The following is a 19,912-nucleotide window of genomic DNA, read 5'->3' on the forward strand; positions in this document are numbered from 1 at the left end:
ATCAATGACCAGCGGCCATTGTGGTAATAAATAGGAAACCCCCGGGGAGCACTGGGTGGGTCCAGTACTGCACGCTTGACCAGACCAGGAATGGCCAGGTAATTACTGAAGAACTGTTTTCCATTCAAGAATTGTTGTACATGTCTTCTCCTTTTATTTTTGTCTCTCTCTCTCTGTTCTTCTTTTTGGGGCAACGCTTGCCTGTTACAAAAACGCAAAACCGTTGCCCTTCTATACCCTACATGAATACTTTTTGTCGAATTCTTGGAAAAAAGAACACATGCCCATGCATTTTTCAGTTTCACCATACAATAGCAATGGCTGAATGCAGCGACGTTTCGGCTGTGAAAGTTTTCAATTATATTTGTGGAAGTGGTGGAGTTGCCGAGCTATCACATTTGCTGAGGCATCCTTCTCCTTTGGCAAAGAAAACTACAGCATATGAGGTGATTTTATGGTTTGAAATTCAGAAAAAGTCGGACCCCGAGAACGGGTTGGTTTTAATCAAAAACCAACACGGCAAGGTCATTGGCATTCGAATCGATTTGAAGAAACAGCTGTGTCTAAAATATACGACCACAGAATCGTGTAGGTCGGGGAAGAGATGTAAATTCTGGCATCTTTGTAAGGAGTTCATCGAAGGGACCTGCAAAGGCACTGATTGTCGGCGTTCACATGACTTCCACGACGAAGACAACAAAGAGAGGACAGTGGAACTCGGTTTTGGGAGCAAACCGAGCGGATCTTTGAAAGGTATTGTCGCTGGAAGCTTCATGCAAGTTTGTCTAATGTATTTGAAAAATGAATGCATCCCTGACAATTGTCCCTATCTTCATATTTGTCCTAATGTAATCCGAGCAACTCCCTGTGAATGTGCCTTATCACACAGTTTCGCCGATCCCCATAACAGGTGCATTCTTGGACAATATGGATTTAGGCCTCCCCGAACATCCGAAGTAGATGTTGTGAGATGTAACAGTTTGGTCCTGGCTAAAAACCAGAAACCCTTTGAAGCTAGCAAGATGAATTTGCATTCTAAGGTGCCTAAGGGTGAACCAGGGAGGCAGACTGGCTTACTTCAAGACATTGGCAAAACAGGAGTAAGGGCAATGACTTCGCTTATGTCTCACCATGATACAGCAATTCCAAACGCCGATCCCTTGCCTGACAGAGTTTTCAATTTCATATGTGGCAAAGGAGGGGTTGCTTCCTTGTCAGATCTGTTGCAACATCCCTCACCATTGGCAAGGAAGTTTGCTAAACCTGGGCAAGAACTTGATGCAAAGATATGGCTTCAAGTAGAGGCACAGCCAGAACAGGGTCAAAGGGTGTCAAGGATCATTTTGTTAGAGAGCCAGGATGGTGAAATTATTGGTGCACGAGTGAATTCCAGGAAGAAGATTTGTTTGAATTACTCTAAAGGCAGTTGTAAGTCTAATAATTCTTGCCCATTTTGGCATGTTTGCAAGAGCTACCTTGAGGGCAATTGTCAGGGTAATTGTGGTCTCTCGCATGACCTTCATGATGATGGCAATGTAAAGAAGGTAAAGAAGCTGGAAATAGAAAAGCTCCCAAATGGAACTCTGAGGAGTGTTGTTGCCAACAGTCTGCCTCAGGTTTGCCAAATGTACCTGAAAAATAACTGCCAGTCCAGCTGTTGTCCATATCTGCATATCTGTTCTGTTGCCGTCCAAGGACATCCATGCAGTTGTGGTTTGTCACATGACCTAACAGATGACCATAACACAGGAATTCTTAGGCAGTATGATTTGGCACCAGAGAAAACCAAGTTCAACATCATGCAGTGTAACATCTTGATCCCTCAAGGTAAGCAGCAGAGAATCTTTGAAGACAAAGCCACCTCAGCCTCATCACAAGTCAGTCTGAACATGATGGGTTCACCAGTGCCCCTGATGTCCTTGCCAACATTCCAGCAACATGAGAATGTTCTGGGTCCACAGTCACAAGGGTCAAGTAATAGCACCGAAAAGAAGAAGAGACGAAGACCACGGTCCAGAAAGAAGAAGACCAATCAAAAGAATGAAGCTGCTGGAGAATCACAGCATACAAATGCAGATGACATGGAAGAAAAAAGTTCAGACTCAGTTTCAGATAATGAAGATGTACAAGACAAACCCAGTCCAATTTCATGGCAAAAGGACTTTATGGAGAATGAGATTGATGCCACAACATCCATGAAACCAGGCAAGAAACAGAGAGCACAGTCCAACAAAGGATTGATAGCATTTCAAAATGAGCCAGTTTCAGAAATGAATGTAGCTGCTGAAGTAAATTTGATTGATCTTTCTGATGATGAGGCACTTGATGATTGGGAAGGTGTAGATGCTTCAATAGATGATCTATGGACCGAGCCACCATTACTTTCCCAAGTTGATGAGTTTTTCTTTAACAGCTCATTTTCATCAAATGTTGCCGGATCACTGTCTCAGAGCAGTACGTTTTCCAACCCAGCTGACCAGATAAGCCCAGAAAGCAATTCAGACAAATCATCCATACATGTACAGTCAATTTTCCAGTACATCTGTAACGAACACAATGGTCAAGTTCCTTATGCTTTAATATCACAGCATCCAGACTTGTTTCCATCTGAAGTGATTGATATCGCTGCATGGTTTAGGGAGAACGACAACAGGTTCATAACCATTGAGAATAGCACTGGAGAAATTGAAGCCATTAGAACACACAGCACCAAAGCACGCATTTGTTTCCGATACTTGATGGCCAAACAAGGTTGCAAAGATCCAAAATGCTTCCGTTACCACGTCTGTAAGCATTATCTGGCCAATGGAATTTGTCCATTAGGGAAGAAATGTCGATTTAGTCACAGCCATAGTTTGAAGAGTGCCCACAATACCCGTATTACTAAACAGCTGAGGTTTAAGAGCTTCTCAGAGGAGCAGCTACGTGTTCTGGTCTCTGCATCAGTCCCAGAAGTGTGCCTTGATTACAACAGGCCATCCAAAGGCTGTAAGAGAGGGTTGAGATGCATTGGCATTCACATCTGCAAGTATTTTGTAATGGGAAATTGCAAAAAAGGAGATGATTGTCCATTTAGCCATCAAAACAGTCTTGAGACACCACACAGTAAGCTGGTCCTAGGAAGATATAATTTGACCAAGGTTCCACCCCGTGCAGTGCTCAATGCCCTGCTGATACGTCAGCGGCAACCATCTGAGAAAATGAGGGAGCAACCTAAAACTGGTTAGTATGATACACCTTTAACCAAAACCTTGGTAGGGAAAAGGGGGCTATTAGATATTTGAGTCCTGCATACAGTGAGCATACTTAGAGGAATTATGGGGACTTTCACAAGATCGTCTTGTATAGATGGTTGTATGCATATTAATAAATTAATATTTGTGGATTCAGACCTGTACTTACTTGATTACTAACTCTTTGTTGAGAGAGATTATTGCTAGTTTGTCCTTAAAATAAATGAATAAATTGTTAAGAGATATAGACAATTAGAATAAAGTCATGAATTCAAACATCATCTGGAGAATATAGTTGAAGGATTCCCACTATTATTTGATATTATTAAGGTTGTCAGTATGGAGAATATAGATTTTGATAAAGTTAGCTGTCAGGTGACTATGTGTATAACCATTGATAAGTGTTTCTCAAATTGCATATCATCATAGAAACAGCCACACAAAGGAGAGATGTTCCACGGTACATCTGTCTGGATTTCATACTGGGTCATTGTAGTAAGGAGCAATTGTGTGACCAGTATCACTACAACACACCATACATGTGGCAGTATAACGACCCCAGCAGTGATCACCAAGGAGACACTTGGAAGGGGTTTACACAAAGTGAAAATGAGGCTATTGAGCAGCAGTTCTGTGATGTCAATGTGTTAGATGCAGAGATGGAACATATCATGATTCCAACTCCTCCTTCAGTGCTGTAAGTACAATCTAGATACATGTTTCGTATATATATCCATACTGTTGTGATGTAAATGTGGGAGTGAGTTCTCAATGTCATCTCTCTTTAATAAACCACAAGCAATTGTAGAAGTCAATTGCAAATTTCTGTACTTCTCTTCTAATGTTTCTTGTATTTGGAAGGGGAACAGGGGCAGGGCACAGAAGCAGATTGTTCCCACTTTCCATACATTTTACCTCCTTTTTCCATTTACTCTCCCCTTTCTTTTCAGATTCCTATGCCCCTTCTCTATCTTGCCACTAGAATGTCTCATCAAACAACATTTCAAGAAACCAAGTCATTACAAGCAACTGGTTTATAGTTGAGCTTTAATTATACCAAGAGAAAACATGATCCTGTTGAAAACTGTTTATTCCCCAGTATTGATCCTGGAGAAGGACAGATAAAAGTTAACTTTGATGACATGAAAGCTGAGACAGGGTTTGGACATGTGCAGTTGAGACGTCTGTCCACTAAACCAGCAGTCTTACCTACAGATCATGCTCTGTCGACCCAGTGGGTTTGGTGCTGGTTGGATGAGAAGAGCAACATTTGGAGAGAGTATGGCTCTGAACTAATGGTAGGTTTCAGTGATCAACTATAATTAGTCTCTTGGCTTAGAAATTAGCAGAAGATATTAGATTTACCACGAGTGCCTCCTTAAAGCACGAGAAGTACTGATTCCACAGTAGCTGTGCTCAAATTTGAAGTTAGACTGCTTACTGCTCGCATATTCAAAGCTCAAAGGACATAAAGGTTAAACTCCTCTTACATTTTCATTGTTTGAAAGATTTATTTTTTGTTGATCTTTCAGCACAAAATCGAATTGAAGTTTTCCAGAGGAGCCCCATCCTGTCAATTTAAAGAAAGGGATGAAGATTTTAAGCTGTTTTTTTGCAAGGTACCCATGTACCAGCAGAGCATTAAGCCACCAGTGACCATAAAAAGAGTAAGGAGAAGGCCTGTGTTTCGATCATTATCAGAGATACAGAGACTACAGAGGTAAGGAAAGCACTCCTTCGTTACTTAAGTTCAATTCTATGGATTGCATTCAAACTAATAAAATTTAGTCTTACGTAGACATTCATCTGACTCATCACGCAATCAAGATCCTCCACTATGGGAAGGAAAGATTGTGCCGAACACACAGCAGGCTTACAGTATGATAATTTTTTGTACATAATTTTGGGTGCTTATAGAAGGAGAACTCTTCATGCACTGTTAAGTACTATATATTTACAGTGTTTTTAATCCTTTACATTACTTGAAGAATCCTCGTTCTGCAGTCTCCCTCCCCCCCCCCCCCCCCCCTCCAAAAAAAAAAGATATGGACAAAAAATTCAAGCACTTATGGTTCGAGTGTATTTACTGTAGAGACAGCTAGCGATCAGAACTTGAAAGAGCATCCCGTGAAAAGCGCGGAGAAAGCCGCGTTAGCCTTTTTGCGATGATGAAACTTGCTTTCACCCATCTGTTGGAAATGAACCGTTCCTTCAGATTGGTCAGTTACCGGGTAACTCTTTCTTTATTTTTAACCAGTCAAATCTAAATCTTGATAAACACAGTTTTAATATTTGAGTTCCTGGAGTTCGCTCCATAACTGGCCATTTCCGAGTGATCTTTTGCCTCGTTTTAAAACGAGTCCTAGTGCAAAACATTTCATATCAAAATGGGTTTGATTTGCATCAAAACGAACCTGTAGGCAGAACACATTTTCATTAGAATGGCTGTGCAGGAAGACTCGTTTTGACACAGAGGTAAATTAGGCAACTCCGAAATAGCGTATCTGTAACTGTGAAGGAACTGAATTGGTTTATTTTCAGGCCCCTTGAATTGCCAATTCCTTTGGAACCTGAATCGCCACGATCTCTCGTAGCTTCGGCGCCAGGCCGCGTTCCCTATCAGTGGACGAGTGTCCCTGAAACTGAGGAGTTCATACGCGTTCCTCTTCCCACAAGCTCAGATCAATTCAAACTGGCCGAGAGCCTATTTCGCCAGTCAATGTCAGAAAACAAGGCAGTTATTACCTCCATTGAGCGGGTTCAAAACCCTTTTATGTGGGAAAAGTATGCAAGGTAAGGTTTTGCATTTTTTACACAAGGGATTTTTTTCTTCTTCGATGATTCCTTCGTGTTGTAAGAACTGTGCGTCCCGAAGTAAGCAATACCTGACTGTATTGTTTGGCTAGCTCCACGACCGGAATTTATGGACTAACTGCTACGCTAATATATTGGGGCTCTCTACCCTCTATGTCACGTGATGTCATATAATGAATGCCTCACCGACCACGCCCTCCTCAAGATGATTGGGCATTGGCCCTTATTATTTTTTGCCTTATCATAGTCCTCAACTGCAACATAGTCGATAAGCATACAAAAACTCGACCTGGCCAATATCCAGCCATCTTGACTTCACACTGATGGTCTATAACAAAAATAAGTACCTCAGAGATAGAATGGATAACACCCCTAAATTTCCCCTTTCGATTTGAAATAAGCCTGGGTGTTGACAAGACAGTAAAAACTTTGAAGACATGATTGATTATCGCGGTTATATGCACAACTTAAGCAGCAGTTCAAATATACGATCTTTCTCATATTCACTTGTACAGTAAAAACATTGCGTTTATGCTCTGCAGAAAGAAAGAACAAATGGAGAAGAAGGCGCGTATCAAAGGCAACCCGGTAAATGAAAAGTTATTATTCTACGGAACCGACTTCAATAATGTCGACAATATCTGCGCGGAGAACATCGACTGGCGTGCTCTTGACGAAGATCGTGCGGCTCAGTTTGGACAAGGCGCTTACTTCACGGAGGAGGCAGCTTTGAGCAATCTTTACTGCAAGCAGGATTCTGAGTGTTTCCGTTACGTGTTTCTGGCTGAGGTGCTGGTGGGATCGTTTGTCAGAGGTGAGTCATCTATGAAACGGCCTCCTGTCAAGGATGAATCCGCACCCAAGAAGGAGCTGTATGATTCATGCGTGGATAATGTTGAGAAGCCCACCATTTTTGTGCTGTTCGACGCAGATCAATATTATCCTACCTTTTTGATTAAATACAAAACCAAATCGAAAGTGGTATGTTAGATGAGATCAGATGAGTTACGGTAATTACGCTAAAGCTCGCCTTTTGTTGCACTCAAGACGTATAAGTTATATTTATAAATCTTAGGGCTTTAAAGTTTCTTAAGGTTTCTTTCAGCAGAGTGCGTTTATTTGGTCAACGATGAAAATGGGCTAGGTGAAATGAATTACAAAACAACAACAACAACTGGAACGTTCTTTTCCTTTTCTTTTCTTCAGAGTGTCTCGTTACCCTATTATCCATCTCGTTGTATTCGCAGTGACTCACCAACATTACAGGGTTTGTACAGGTCATGGAAAACCTGGAAAGTCATGGAATTTGTTATTTGAATTTCCAAACCTGGAAAGTCATGGAATTTAAGTTAGGGTCATGGAAAGTCATGGAAAAGCAATATGCTTGGCAAAAATATATTTTAAAATTGACAAACTAACAGACTATTCAGAAACAGGCTTTAATTTCAGTAGAAATAGACAAAATCACACATTTTATGCATTATAATGCTGGAAAATGCGTTAAATAAATGATTGTTTTGATACTGCTGTGAGAACAAATGCTTAACATTGGTCATGGAAAACTCGGAAAGGTCATGGAAAGTCATGGAATTTTAAAAGCTTCAAAGAGTACGAACCCTGAACAACAAGAACAAGCACATTCTGGACAGGTCGCCCGTTTTTTTGACTTGACCAATAGACCTAACGTTCAGTTTACACCACACAAGTAAATGAGCGTTTTTTTCCTTGCTTATGAATACCAAGACAAAATGATTCAGTTTCCTTTCTTCTGCTGCCAAGGCGGAAATGGGAGCCAAATAGCCTACTCGGCTGGTCCAGTTATTTCATGGGATACAAAGAAAGATTGACAAATATCGAGTAGATGTCAGTTACTCCTCATCGGTACTGACTGGGTATTTACTTGCGTGGTTTATAAAACATAATGAAACAATTATTTACTTCATGGTTTAACTTAAATCATTTGTTTAGTTTTCATAAGAATGGAAATTGAAACAATTGTGTGCCCTGGAGAAGTCAACTGCTTCATTGCACAGTCATTTTTTCCGACAATACAACTCGGAAACTCGTCGGGACGTTATGATTGCACTTAAGTGTTCCCCCGACTGCCCGACTCGGAAACTAGTCGGTCCTATGATTGCATACTCATTCTCTCGACTATACGACTCGGAAACCCGTCGGGCGCTTTGTGAAATTTGCGCACTTGTAATCCGTACTGTTCGACGGAAATTTTTCAGCGCTTTCTGATCTTCCGTCTGTGCGACTCGGGAAACTCGTCAGGCGCTTAGTGGTGCACACTTAGCTCCGAACTGTACGACTCCGTAATTCGTCGGCGCTTTATGATTTCCCGACTTTACTACTCGGAAATTCGTGGGGCGCTTTATGATTCTCTACTTACTCGCCAGACCGTACTACTCGGGAAAACTCGTCGGGGTCTTATGATTGCAAATAAGTGTTCCTCCACTCATACACAACTCGGAAACACGTTGGGGAGTAGTGTTACCGATTACTGTACGACTTGGAAACTCGCGGGGAGTTGTTTTACCAATTACTGTACGACTCGGACACTTGTCGGAAGTTTATTTATCGATTACTGTACGACTCGGAAACTCGTTGGGGATTGTTCTACCCACTGTAAGACTAGGACGCTCGTCGGGATTAATATCTGCACAGTTATTCGAGACTGTACGACTCGGGAAAACTCGTCAATCGCTTTATTATCGCAAGGTCGCTATGACTCTGGAGCTCCTTGGGGACTTTAAAATTGCAAATGTCTTCTCTGGGCTGTACGGCTCGGAAACTCGTGTGGCGCTTAAGTTTTATGACTTGAAGTCACACTTGTTCGCTCGACTACATGACATGTTTTCCCCAGCTGTCGTGGAGTCTTGCGAGTGAACACTTGTTCTTTCGACTATACAACTCGGAAACTATTCGGGCGCTTTGCAACTGTACAGTTGAATCTCTCACTGTACAACTCGTTGAACCATTCGGAAAAGTGTACGCTGTTATCAAGATTGAACAAAACCCAGTGTTTACATACGAAGTTGTTGAGGCCAAGCGACTTATTTCTGAAATACATTGGGAATCTCGTTTTCTTGGAACTAAGTTAGAGAGATCGTAGAGGCCTATAAGAGCATTATCTGATTACTGAGGAGATATGACTACATGTACTTGTTCGTCTTGTGTGATCGAGATATGACTATTTTAACTTTTCAAACGTTAAGAAGATCCGTGAAAATGCGGCAAGCAGTTTTCTCTGATGTTCTCCCGATTATCGCCGGAGGCTTTTAACGTCATGAAGACGAGAAATACAGCAGAGCTCCTTTGATGCAATTGTTTGGGTCTAATTTATCGGTAATACCTGAATAATTGGTGCAAAAAAATAAATTAACCTTTTTATGTTTCGGACACTTTTTGACCAACGAATGGGTTGTAATGTTTTTGTACCAGTGGCTCACCTAAAATGACCGCCGCGCCGGGTAAAAATTTCTAAATTCATATCGCTTTCAATTCGTTGGGATCAGTGTCAGGGGAAAAACAAAAAACAAAAAAAAAACAGAAACTAAGTGAAGAAATAAAACTGAGGTAGTATTACTTGCTCATAGGATACTATAATGGTTTTCATTAAAGGTAATTTATTGATGCGTTTTAGGAGGTCCTTTATCCTTCAGCTTGTTGTAGAGTGATTAAGGAAACGTTTTTAAAATTCAGTTTGCTTGAAGACGGGCTCTGTCCGGTCTTCTTTTAACGTAACAGTGGAATTGCTCTCCTGTTGATTGTGCCGGTGTATATTTCTTGCTGCTGTACCAAACAGAACTCGTAGGTGTCTCGTACTGCCAGTTTTGTCTTATTAATTTTTTCTCTGGATTAGGATATTTGACGAGAGAGAACGTTGATTCCTCGCAACCGACTAGGAAGGTGGTAAGTGTAATGACCTAACAGCCAAGAGAAGCATTTCAGCAAAATAAGGAAACATCTCTCGAGCGTTGCTGATCATATACATGATCATAAATGCAGCTTTTACAAGCACAATCAACAAGGGCGTGTCCCTGCTGCCTTTAAAATATCTTGCTACTTTGTACTAGCATGTAGTATAACTTTTTTGAAAACTCAGCAGGTTGCCGCTACATTTCTTTAATTGTTAAAGAGAGGGTTCCACGAGAGACGCGGAACACTCGCGCGACAAGCGGCTGTCATAAAAAGTCATTGGTCGTAAATCGTAGAGCGGTTTTCATTTCAGTGTCGAAAAGTAATCGGTTTTGAATTATTACGCGACACGATTGGCTTAAAAATCTCGCGCCGCTTTTTCATCGAATCAGTAGTAAAACTAACACCAGTTGTTATTCATTTGCACACGTTTTCCCGCGCTTTGCGTAAGCTACATGTAATTCGAGTTTTGATTGGTTCACTGTATTGACTGCATTGTCTCTGTCCTTTGTGATTGGCTAGAGTGATAACTTTGGTTTTGGTGTTATGACACTCAATTGAAAACTGCTCTAGGCTTAATTGTACTAAACTGTTAACTGTTATGTGCTTAGCAGCGTAATGGGTTCGTCTGATATACAAATCTTTTTCTTATAACACATGTATGTTAAGTATTTTGGGCTGATATCATTGGTAGAAATTATGTGAGTGGTTCAGCCGATTTCAGCCCAGTGTTAAGACCCGCGGGTTTTCCCGACATGATTCGACAATAATGACCCGACGGACCCTGGCAAGTTCACTGGCTTTCTGGTTATCATTTACGCATGATCTCACTAAAATTGTCATTGCTTCCACGTTCAAGTAAATGTCCGTATATCAACCAGAGTCGAATGACTATGTTTTTGCCAGGCAAATCATGTTCATATATTGACATGGTTAGTCCGTTTGATCATAATCACATGACTCTGGCAAATTAAATTTACCTGCCGTCTAATTACCCTGATCTTACTACATCTTGCCTCTGTGTTTAACTACTGTACGTCGACGCAAACCAACCGATTTATCGAATCATAATATGTGATTCATGAGGCGAATCACGTTTTGAGATCGCGGGTCTACACTCAGTACTGAAATCGACTGCCGTCATTATCAAGACTTCTGAAAGACTGAACAACTATATTGAAAACAGGTATAAAGTTCAACCAGTAAAGGAAGGCAAGTCGGTTTTCCGATTTAAGTCCCATCACAGAGACTTGACCGAGCCCACGATTTTCGTTGTAACGCGAGGTATCCTTGTGACGTGTTGAAGTGATATGGCAACCTCTGTTCACTGTGTTCGCGAGGCCTCCTCGGTTCAATTTCTTGATGGGTTAATTTTAGTAACGGGACCTGTTCGGTAGATTTTTACGAAGATTTGCCTGAAGACCGAACTTGCTTCCAGGACTGGCACGTGCTGGTGTAATCTTACTTACGTTTTAAAGGTCATTGCCAACCTGTGACATTAAAATTGAACAGAAGAATTGAATTAAACGACATTCAACAAAACGTTACATGTCTAATTCCTGTACGGCTTTCTCCCAGGCCTTCACGGTCAACTGATTTCGCTGACATATCTCAAACAAACCGCCCCGGACCACGTGACCCGAAACGATTGACCGTGGCGAAATATTGAGGCGTTGGAACTAGGCAAGGTTACACATGGAGTTCGCTCCGAATCAAATTACCAACTGACACAAAAAGAATTTTAATTCGATCACTCTTGATCGAGCCAGTTGTGTTTTGCAGTGCTGTGGTACGTGGGCCGGATGTTAGCCGAAAGACAAAAACAGTTAATACTAATGATCCCAAAGGACTTCTATTCAAATGGCTGGTCTTTTTGAAGACCGTTTCACAGGCCGTTGGTCCCCGTCGCGGAAAAAGTAATCACGTGATGATGGATATTTGTGGAGTACTTCACTTTTTTCGCAGTTACGCCTGTCATACAATTCATTCTTTTTTTTATTACGGCAGAGTTTAAAACATGCAAAATCATCATCAAGTGTTCACCTTTGTGAAATCTACAACCAAACCAACAGTGCGTGAACTGAGCTGCCTGAAAAGAGGACACGTGGCAAAAGGCAATGACAAAGATAAACGTGATAAGTAAACCAGTAAGACCCCAAACTCAAAGGCATTTTCCGTAATTTATAGGGAACTGTTGACCGGCCTGTAAGAACTTCTAAGTACTTTAGCTCTTATTCGTGTCGCGCATGGTCTTACACTGACGTCCTACTTGAGATCTAGAAACAAAATGAACCATTTTCAGTACTAGTGACCGCAGGTTGCCGAATTGTTTTGGACATGCATGTCATTAACTTAATGATGGTCATATTCGTATTCTCGGTATCGGACTGAAACTAGCTTGTAATGGAGGCTCATGCGGGGAATATTATTAAAAAGAGAGAAAAGTCATTTGCATTTGAAAAGACTCCACGCATTAGCCTCAGTTGCAAGCTAGTTCCAGTCTAATACCGAGAATACGAATAAGGCCTTTTTTTAGTTCTGGTCACGTGACTTCACAAAACGTCGAAAATCTCGAGAAACTCTTCAGTTGATTAATATGGGACAGGGACAGATTGGAGGTGATGCTCCGAAATCTATGGAAAGGGAGCCGGTGAAACGTTGCCCCAGCGGACGGACAACGGTAGACAACCCTTGTTTAACCCTCTACACGAGTCACCACTGACACGTTCATTTCTGGGGCGCAATTTTGCGAGAGACTTTTATTAACGTGGTGCTCAACTGGCAGTAAATTAAACAAGTCCAGTCCCTACAAGCGTACTGGTGCTAAGATGAAAATCTCTGACCATTTAGTGACAATTTCTCTGAAAAGCGATTGAAAAACATGTAATAAATATTAGTGCTATTTAATTAATTTAATAAAAGTGCAATTTGCCTGAAAAGTGTTTATAAAAACATTTCATAAATTATTGCATTATTCATTACAATATGCCTGAAAATTGATTTGAAAAACATCTCATAAATAATTGTAATATTTCTTTGTAAGTTACCTGAAAAATGGTTTGAAAAACATCTCATAAATTATTGTATTATTCATTGCAATTTGCCTGAAAAAATCGAGTAAAGATATTGTTTCCCGACTCTGTAGTGCACATAATAAGGAACAAGATACCGAAGTAGAGTCAATGATCTAGCGATCACAAGCACAGCGACTTTCTCAAGTGAATGTGGCGGGAATCTATTTATCACTTGAGCTTGGGTGGACCAAACAGATTCCCGCCATATTCACTTGCGACAGCGTCAAAGGTTGGGATCGCTAAAACATTGACTCTGCCTCGATATCTTGATTCTTATTATACCTGAAAAGTGATTCGACAAACCTGTCATGAATTATAGTATGATTCATTGCAATTTGCCTGAAAAGTGATTTGAAAAACATCTCATAAATTATTATATTATTCATTGCAAAACTGAGTAATTTGAAAAAACATGTAATAAATTATTGTAGCAGTTTTAAGGCAGCATATCTATTGGAAGAGCCTTGTACAACAAGACTTCTGCTAGAATTTGCGCACCGCATAAAATGGATATTAGTGAGATTAAAATCGCCATGGAATGGTCCAGATACCACAAATCCGTATGAGCAAGAATGTAACAACAATCACTGATAAGCAAGCCAACCATAAGCGCTGCAGATAGTCCCGAGTCCAAGGCACTGCCAAGCATTGCTGAACTACGAAGCTTCCTGGATATGTAGCACTGGAGAGCGGCCAACATGAGGTACAAAACACATCCGACGCCCAGGATGGTTGCCACAAAAACCGTTTTAGTAGGATGGTCCTTTTCAATGATTCTCTTGATTGACAATGCAGTTGTCAAAATCCCGCTCAAAATAAACGAAACCGCGAACACTACGCACGCTATTCTCTCTTTTTTGTGGCCCTGATCGCCGTTCTTCGTGCTTTTAAACCTCCACAGCACAACTGACGAACACAAGACGGCATTTGCAGCGTCGAATGCCAAGGCGAGAGCGGAAGAACTGTCGTAGGCGCCAGCGGACTGAAACGAAGCAATAGTGATGACAAGTGAAACTAAGATGCAAATCGCCGTCACCCAAATAGCTGCCTTTCTCCATCGCTTACGAACATGGTCGGGTACTTTTCTCTTCTCGTGATCTTTCAATAGATTTTCGTCCATAATCGACACGCAGTGTTTGTTTCCTGGTTTTTCCAGTTCATCCCTCTGATCCTTGATCGGAGAGAATTCCGCGGTGAAGTTTCGCGAAATATAAGGCGGCAAAATGCAATGGTTAGCTGAATCGGAGGAATTCGAGCTCTTTTCTGCATCCAAAAACGCACTCGGAAACTTTTCCTCCTCGCTGTCGGAATTAGGATTTCTTCCATTTCGTCTCCACGGACAGTTAATTGACATTGAACTTCTACTCTAGTATTTTACGAGTGAACGTGCAGTCGACAGTCTCGTCAAGAATGATATGTCATGCATTCAACGAGCGCGTTTAATATTCCATTTTGAGAGTAAATGCGCTATTCATAAATTTCAGGCCTGAATGATTTCCTTTGAAAAGTCAAGACAAAATCATTCGGTCGAGAAACGACTGTTGGTCAAAACAATGTTTGTTGAATGCAACTAGAGGTTGAAACAATAGGGCCAATGAAACTCGATGTAAAAGTTAACAATATATATATACCAAGTAAAAGAATTTATGAGATAGTTTATAACAGGACAGAAATTTAAGTGAAACTAGAAGGTCACATCGCGAAGAAAATTGTTACCATTAAAGATCAGGGAAGTTTTTTCTACAAGAGCTGTCGTTCTTCGTTGGTGGGCAATTTAAAATGTTTCGTCTCGCATCACTTCGCAGGTGAATATGGTAAACTGCGCTCAAGACCGTTCAGGTGTTTTGGGCAATTGCACTTCATCAGGCCTCTACTGAAAGCGTCATTCAGTTTGGTTTAAGGCAGACCAAGGCAGGGCACGCGCGAAAACCAAAATAACCATCTTGCTCTTCCCTGAATCAGACTGAATTAAGTTCATACTCAAAGGTCCTCAACCAGCTACCACACTCTACACACTTCACTAACCATGCATGTAGAACTGTGCACTTGTTGAATCATGTACGTTATATACATAAGTTGTTGCTAGTTAACAACATCTGGATTGAACGAATACTTTCCTGAGTTCTTAGTGTAGAGAACTACTGAACTTACCGAGAGAAGGAATTTTCTCTAACACAAAATGACTATCATAATTATATCCATCAGTTCAATTGTCCGGAAATAAAAAAACCCGTTATCGTTCGATTTCCTTCCTTCGTCCTTAAGCTTCGACTGCGCTATGAGTTCACGTCTACATGGTACATTGCACAACTGAAATAGTGCACACGGCTATCGAAAACTGGAATATTCGTTTTTATTTTGAATTTGAATGTTTTATCAGAAATTTCAAATGAAGCTGAGGCAAGTTCACACAAAAATAGACTCAAGTCCTTGTTACAAACGAGTTAATACGCCGTTTACGTTTTACGGTAGATTATTTTTTATTTAATAATTACCTTTGCATTGCATATCATCACAAATTACTTGCGTATGTTAAACGTTTTCCGTTGACTTAACAATCTATCCAACTTTGTTATTGTTAATGAGTTGTTTCTTAAACATTTGACAAGAAAGATTAAAAGCAATGCCAATTGACGACCTCAATCAATCTTGAGAATGATGCTTGATGCATCGAAACGTCGACTGACATTACTTTTAATCTTTTTTGGTATTGGTCCCTTAAATTAATATAGCTCGTCCTCAAGACGGAAAATTTTTCAACTCCAGTCAAAAACCTTAGAATTTCACAAAAATTAATTTGCATTTCTTGTTTCTTCAGTTAATTAACCTTGCAAATATTATATTGTAACATATGTTTTTGTTCCCTAGCTGCTGAACGCCCGCTATAGATATGTGCCCTTATGTTTATCCCGTTAATATAGCTTATTATCTCATCTCCTTATATAACCCCATGTATTGAAAATGGAGGTAAGTCTAACAACAAGCAGATCGACCTTGACAACTAACGCATCATATTTAGACACCAAAATGGTATAAAGGCGCCAAAAATTCTAAAATAGAGCGCAATAAAATACAATAGACTAAAATGTGATAAAACACAATAGAGTAAAATTATGAAATAAACTTAAGATTTTTTGTTAAAAAGAATGCTGTTTTGTCCTGGGAGTGGACAAGAGTTATTGTCCGCAGTGGAGGTTGACTTGACATGCCAGGAATCCAGGAACTTTCAGATTCGATTGTTGCTTTGTCAATGATGGAGGCGTTATTGTCCACTCTCAGGACAATATAGTATTCTTTTTAACAAAAAGTCTTAAGTTTGTTCCATAATCTTACTCCATTGTTTCTATCGTATTTTAGTCTAATGTATTTTATCACACTATATTTTCGAATTTTTAGCACTATTTCGCCCGTTCAAGACTGTAGTTAAGACAGTCCAAAGCTTGTGTTTTTTATATACTTTTAGCCGCAGAACGTTTTTATATTGTACCATGATTCATACTGGCTGTGGCCCTTCTATCTTGTCAAAATATTTTTTGTTTGTAATGTTTTGTATTTGCTCATTTCTTTGTTTGTTTTGCGGCTTATTTAGTGTTACTGAACTCATTTGTTTGTTTGTTTGTTTGTTTTTGTTTTTGTTTTTGTTTTTCATTCTGTAATCCTCCATACTTTTCAGGTTGAGAAACCTAATCAGAGGATTTACAAGCTTCTAGGTATTACTGGGAAAAATAAATTGTCTTTATAATAACCCACAGGTTTCCTTATTTTTCAGTTCTTTTTCTCAATTGTTTTTTTTTTGTTTTGTTTTATTTTTTAATTTTTCATTCGTTACATGTCAAATACAGAACGCGAGACTCCATCTTCTCTCGTTGAGAAGAAAAATAAACTGCCACCTCTGTGATCCAGCTACTACTTTTCCATATTTCCGGTTTTTGGTAGGATTCCTCTCGTAAGATCTTTGTTTTTGTTTTTTGTACTTCTGAACCTTCAAAGGAACTTTTCATCTTTTTAACGTAGGATTTCAAGGGCGATGGTACCGGTCCAGGGGTGTGGACGTACATGAATTTGTGACCATGCATCTAACACATAGAAAACTACCACCCCTTCAAAACTGACCCTCTTTTGGTCTAAACAAAGGCTTGGTAAGTATCATATGAAAAAGCCTGTTGACCCGACCACATATTTCAACAACCAAGGCCCACGCCTTCGGGGATCCTTAAACTGTATTTATCGTAGATATAAATTTATCCCCCATATACAAGAACTTGAATTTCCTGACGAGATAAGTAGTATCAACTAAAAAGCAAAATCAATGAAAGCCAAATAAAAGTTGTATTGATCTACCATTGCATCTGATCTAAATGTGCTCGATGCAGTGTGACAGTGCAGAAGTATTTTGGGAGAGAACCAATCAAATTTAATCTATAATGCCATCTTGTAAAAGGGATTTAGTACTAGCATCATTGTGTTAACCTTTAACAGAACATTGTTACGGACCAAAGGTGGTCGTATTAACAGGGTTCCACTGTATTACGGCACACATACCTCCATCACTTCAAAACACACAGACTCGTATTACAGTTACATGACCGAACATTTGTTTTTGTCCTTTGAGGAGCTACGATACATGCCACCAGACTGCGTCGATGGGCCATAGGGGTTTGATCTGCTAGTTGTGTTCTGGTATGGTGTGCTAGAAGAGCTTGAAGGTGATGAAGTGTAATAACCACTCGATGTGCCAGAGTACGCTCCACTTGTTGCACTTTGGTACGTTGTGCCAGAAGTGTTTGAAGCTGAGGAGGAATAATAATTATTAGATGCACCCAAGTAAGATCTGGTTGCCGTGCTTTGGTGTCGCGTGCTAGCGGCGTTTGAAGCTGAAGAAGTATTATAACCACTCGATGAACCAGAGGTGGATCCACCTGTTGTGCTGTATGATGATACTCCACTAGCATTCGAGCCTGTGGAATAACCAACAGATGCACCAGATCTGCTAGAATATACCGACGTACCAAGGGTACTCGAGCTTCTTGACATGGCCGCGGTACTGGCGGTGTGCGACTGAGAAGCTCTGAATTGCAATGGTGCTGCTTTAGGAAGACTCGGCTTTGGCACTGGCTTTCTACCCACTGGCTGCTGATAGCTACCGTGGGCTGCTTGGTATGCTACTGAATACCAAGCACTCTCATGTGAGTACTTGATTATGTACTCAGGGTAGAACTGATCGGTATCGAAAACAACGAAAATGGTTGGATTTGATTTGTCATCCACACAGGAGTCGTACAGATCGCTCGCTGGGTTTGAAGGATCTTTCTGTGGCGGTCTTCGATAACTGGAGTGGCCGTTAGTATAAGAACCAACAAGGACTTTGGCCACGAACATGAATCGACAAGAATTCATGTCTTCCTTGGCGTAAGCGTCGCTGTAAGAGGCATTCAAAGCGAAGTAGCTTCCCTCCCCATACTTGGTTGCGTTCTTTCCGTGCAAGCGCCAATCAAAGTTCTGTTTACAGATGGCCTCCACGGTTTCAGGGCTAGTCCCATGAAACAATCTTTTCTCGTTCAGAAAGATTCGCTTTTGGCCCCCAGTCTTGACCGCCAACATGTTCTCCTTTTTCCTGCAAACAGAGAACGCAAAATTAATCAGGACGCCGTATCCACCTTAAACAAGCTACTGTATATGTTTTTTTTTATTATCATATTCTTTTATATCGTATAAGGTGCGACCAAAAGCTCGTACTGCACGGTACAATGTATTGTTTTACTGTAATTTAGATTTTTTACAAATCAATAACAGCTCTGAGATCCCCTTTTGTCTAAGGAAGTTTAATGTTCAGTGCCAGTATAATGCATAATTGCTCTCCAATGAATTACGGTTCCGAATACAGTTCGTTTGAAACCGGGATAAGCTCCGGCCTAATGAGCCACTTGGCTCGTATGCAGACTTTACCTTTTTTATTCACTTCGACACTTATTAAACAGCCACCCTCGGGGACATGGCTAGTGGCCGCTTAAAAGGGGTTGGACGCTTAAAAGGGGCTGGCCGCTTAACACAGGTAAAAACAATAGAAAAGTACTCATCGGAACTTTGATTACCGGCCGCCTAATAGAGGTGGCTGCTTGATAGGTGGCCGCTTAATAGGGGTTAGACTGTAGTTCCTTCACATTTTGAGAATTCTTCTTTCTCTACTTCTTAACCTGCTAGGGGTGGTAAATGGTAAATGCGAGACTTTGCGAGACGGCGAGACCAGCGCTTTTCTTTGCGAGCCAGCGACATATTGACTTTTTAGATTGCGAGACCGAGACTTCAAAATGCTTTGAGTGCGAACGCAAGGGACTCAGACTCTTAAAATTCGAGCACCAGATTTAGTTGAGAGCTATAAGAATGAGCGAGAATGGGCTTGTACAGGAGTCTTACAAAGGAGCCTTTTGTCGTAAATACTTGTGCCTTTACACAGTTACACAGGGGACAACAGATAAGTTCTTCGACTTCGTGGGTTTCATCATGAGCTATCGTGGGTTGTGTGGCTTCTTGATTCCCCTTTTAGCCTTTTGGCCAGCCTTTGCGAACAAGCTGGAACTGGAAATTCGACTATAACACACTACGTTAGGATATCCTAGAAAAAAACAACTGTTTTTTAGCGCCAAAATGACGTTGCGTAAGTTTTGTAGCTTTTTGTGGAATTCAGACAATTTGGCAGAAGTTATTATTAACTTTTTCTCGGAAATTTGAAAGTTACTTTATTGAAATTCGATGTCAAGTGACGAGAAGACGTCATTTATTAAAACAAACAAACGAATCGGAACTTCGAAACCCTTAACCTTGCAAAAAGTTGAGACTCCGAGATAGCTTCGTATAAAAATCGAGACT

At 40.6% G+C, this 19,912-nt stretch overlaps 3 protein-coding genes across 5 annotated transcripts in view; 1 reads left to right on the forward strand and 2 right to left on the reverse strand.

Moving 5' to 3' along the window:
* Window positions 1-44: 44 nt before the first annotated feature.
* LOC145495373 (uncharacterized) lies at window positions 45-12,371 on the forward strand. Of its 3 annotated transcripts, none has more exons than XM_081474996.1 (7): window positions 294-3,222; window positions 3,663-3,930; window positions 4,333-4,531; window positions 4,766-4,953; window positions 5,775-6,026; window positions 6,590-6,861; window positions 9,916-12,371. In XM_081474996.1, the coding sequence occupies exons 1-7, from the start codon at window positions 318-320 to the stop codon at window positions 9,981-9,983; spliced, it is 4,152 nt and encodes a 1,383-aa protein (XP_081331122.1). In that variant the 5' UTR covers window positions 294-317; the 3' UTR covers window positions 9,984-12,371. The 3 variants fall into 3 exon arrangements, with proteins under 3 accessions (XP_081331115.1, XP_081331122.1, XP_081331130.1); XM_081475004.1 differs by lacking the exon at window positions 9,916-12,371 and adding an exon at window positions 7,254-9,606; XM_081474989.1 differs by lacking the exon at window positions 9,916-12,371 and having other exon boundaries at window positions 45-3,222; window positions 6,590-9,606.
* Window positions 12,372-12,506: 135 nt separating this feature from the next.
* Window positions 12,507-15,132, reverse strand: LOC145495542 (transmembrane protein 163a-like). The gene has a single exon (XM_081475186.1). It carries the CDS (start codon window positions 14,397-14,399, stop codon window positions 13,482-13,484), a length of 918 nt encoding a protein of 305 aa, XP_081331312.1. The 5' UTR covers window positions 14,400-15,132; the 3' UTR covers window positions 12,507-13,481.
* Window positions 15,133-15,270: 138 nt separating this feature from the next.
* Window positions 15,271-19,912, reverse strand: part of LOC145495363 (uncharacterized) — a 12,198-nt gene continuing 7,556 nt past the window's right edge. The window contains exon 6 of the mRNA XM_081474978.1: window positions 15,271-18,659. Within this exon, the coding sequence (XP_081331104.1) occupies window positions 17,624-18,659 (1,036 nt within the window). The 3' untranslated portion in view covers window positions 15,271-17,623. The remainder of the gene's footprint in view (window positions 18,660-19,912) is intronic.

This window comes from Orbicella franksi, chromosome 1 (assembly GCF_964199315.1).
Source record: "Orbicella franksi chromosome 1, jaOrbFran1.1, whole genome shotgun sequence".
NCBI classification, from domain to species: Eukaryota; Metazoa; Cnidaria; class Anthozoa; order Scleractinia; family Merulinidae; genus Orbicella; species Orbicella franksi.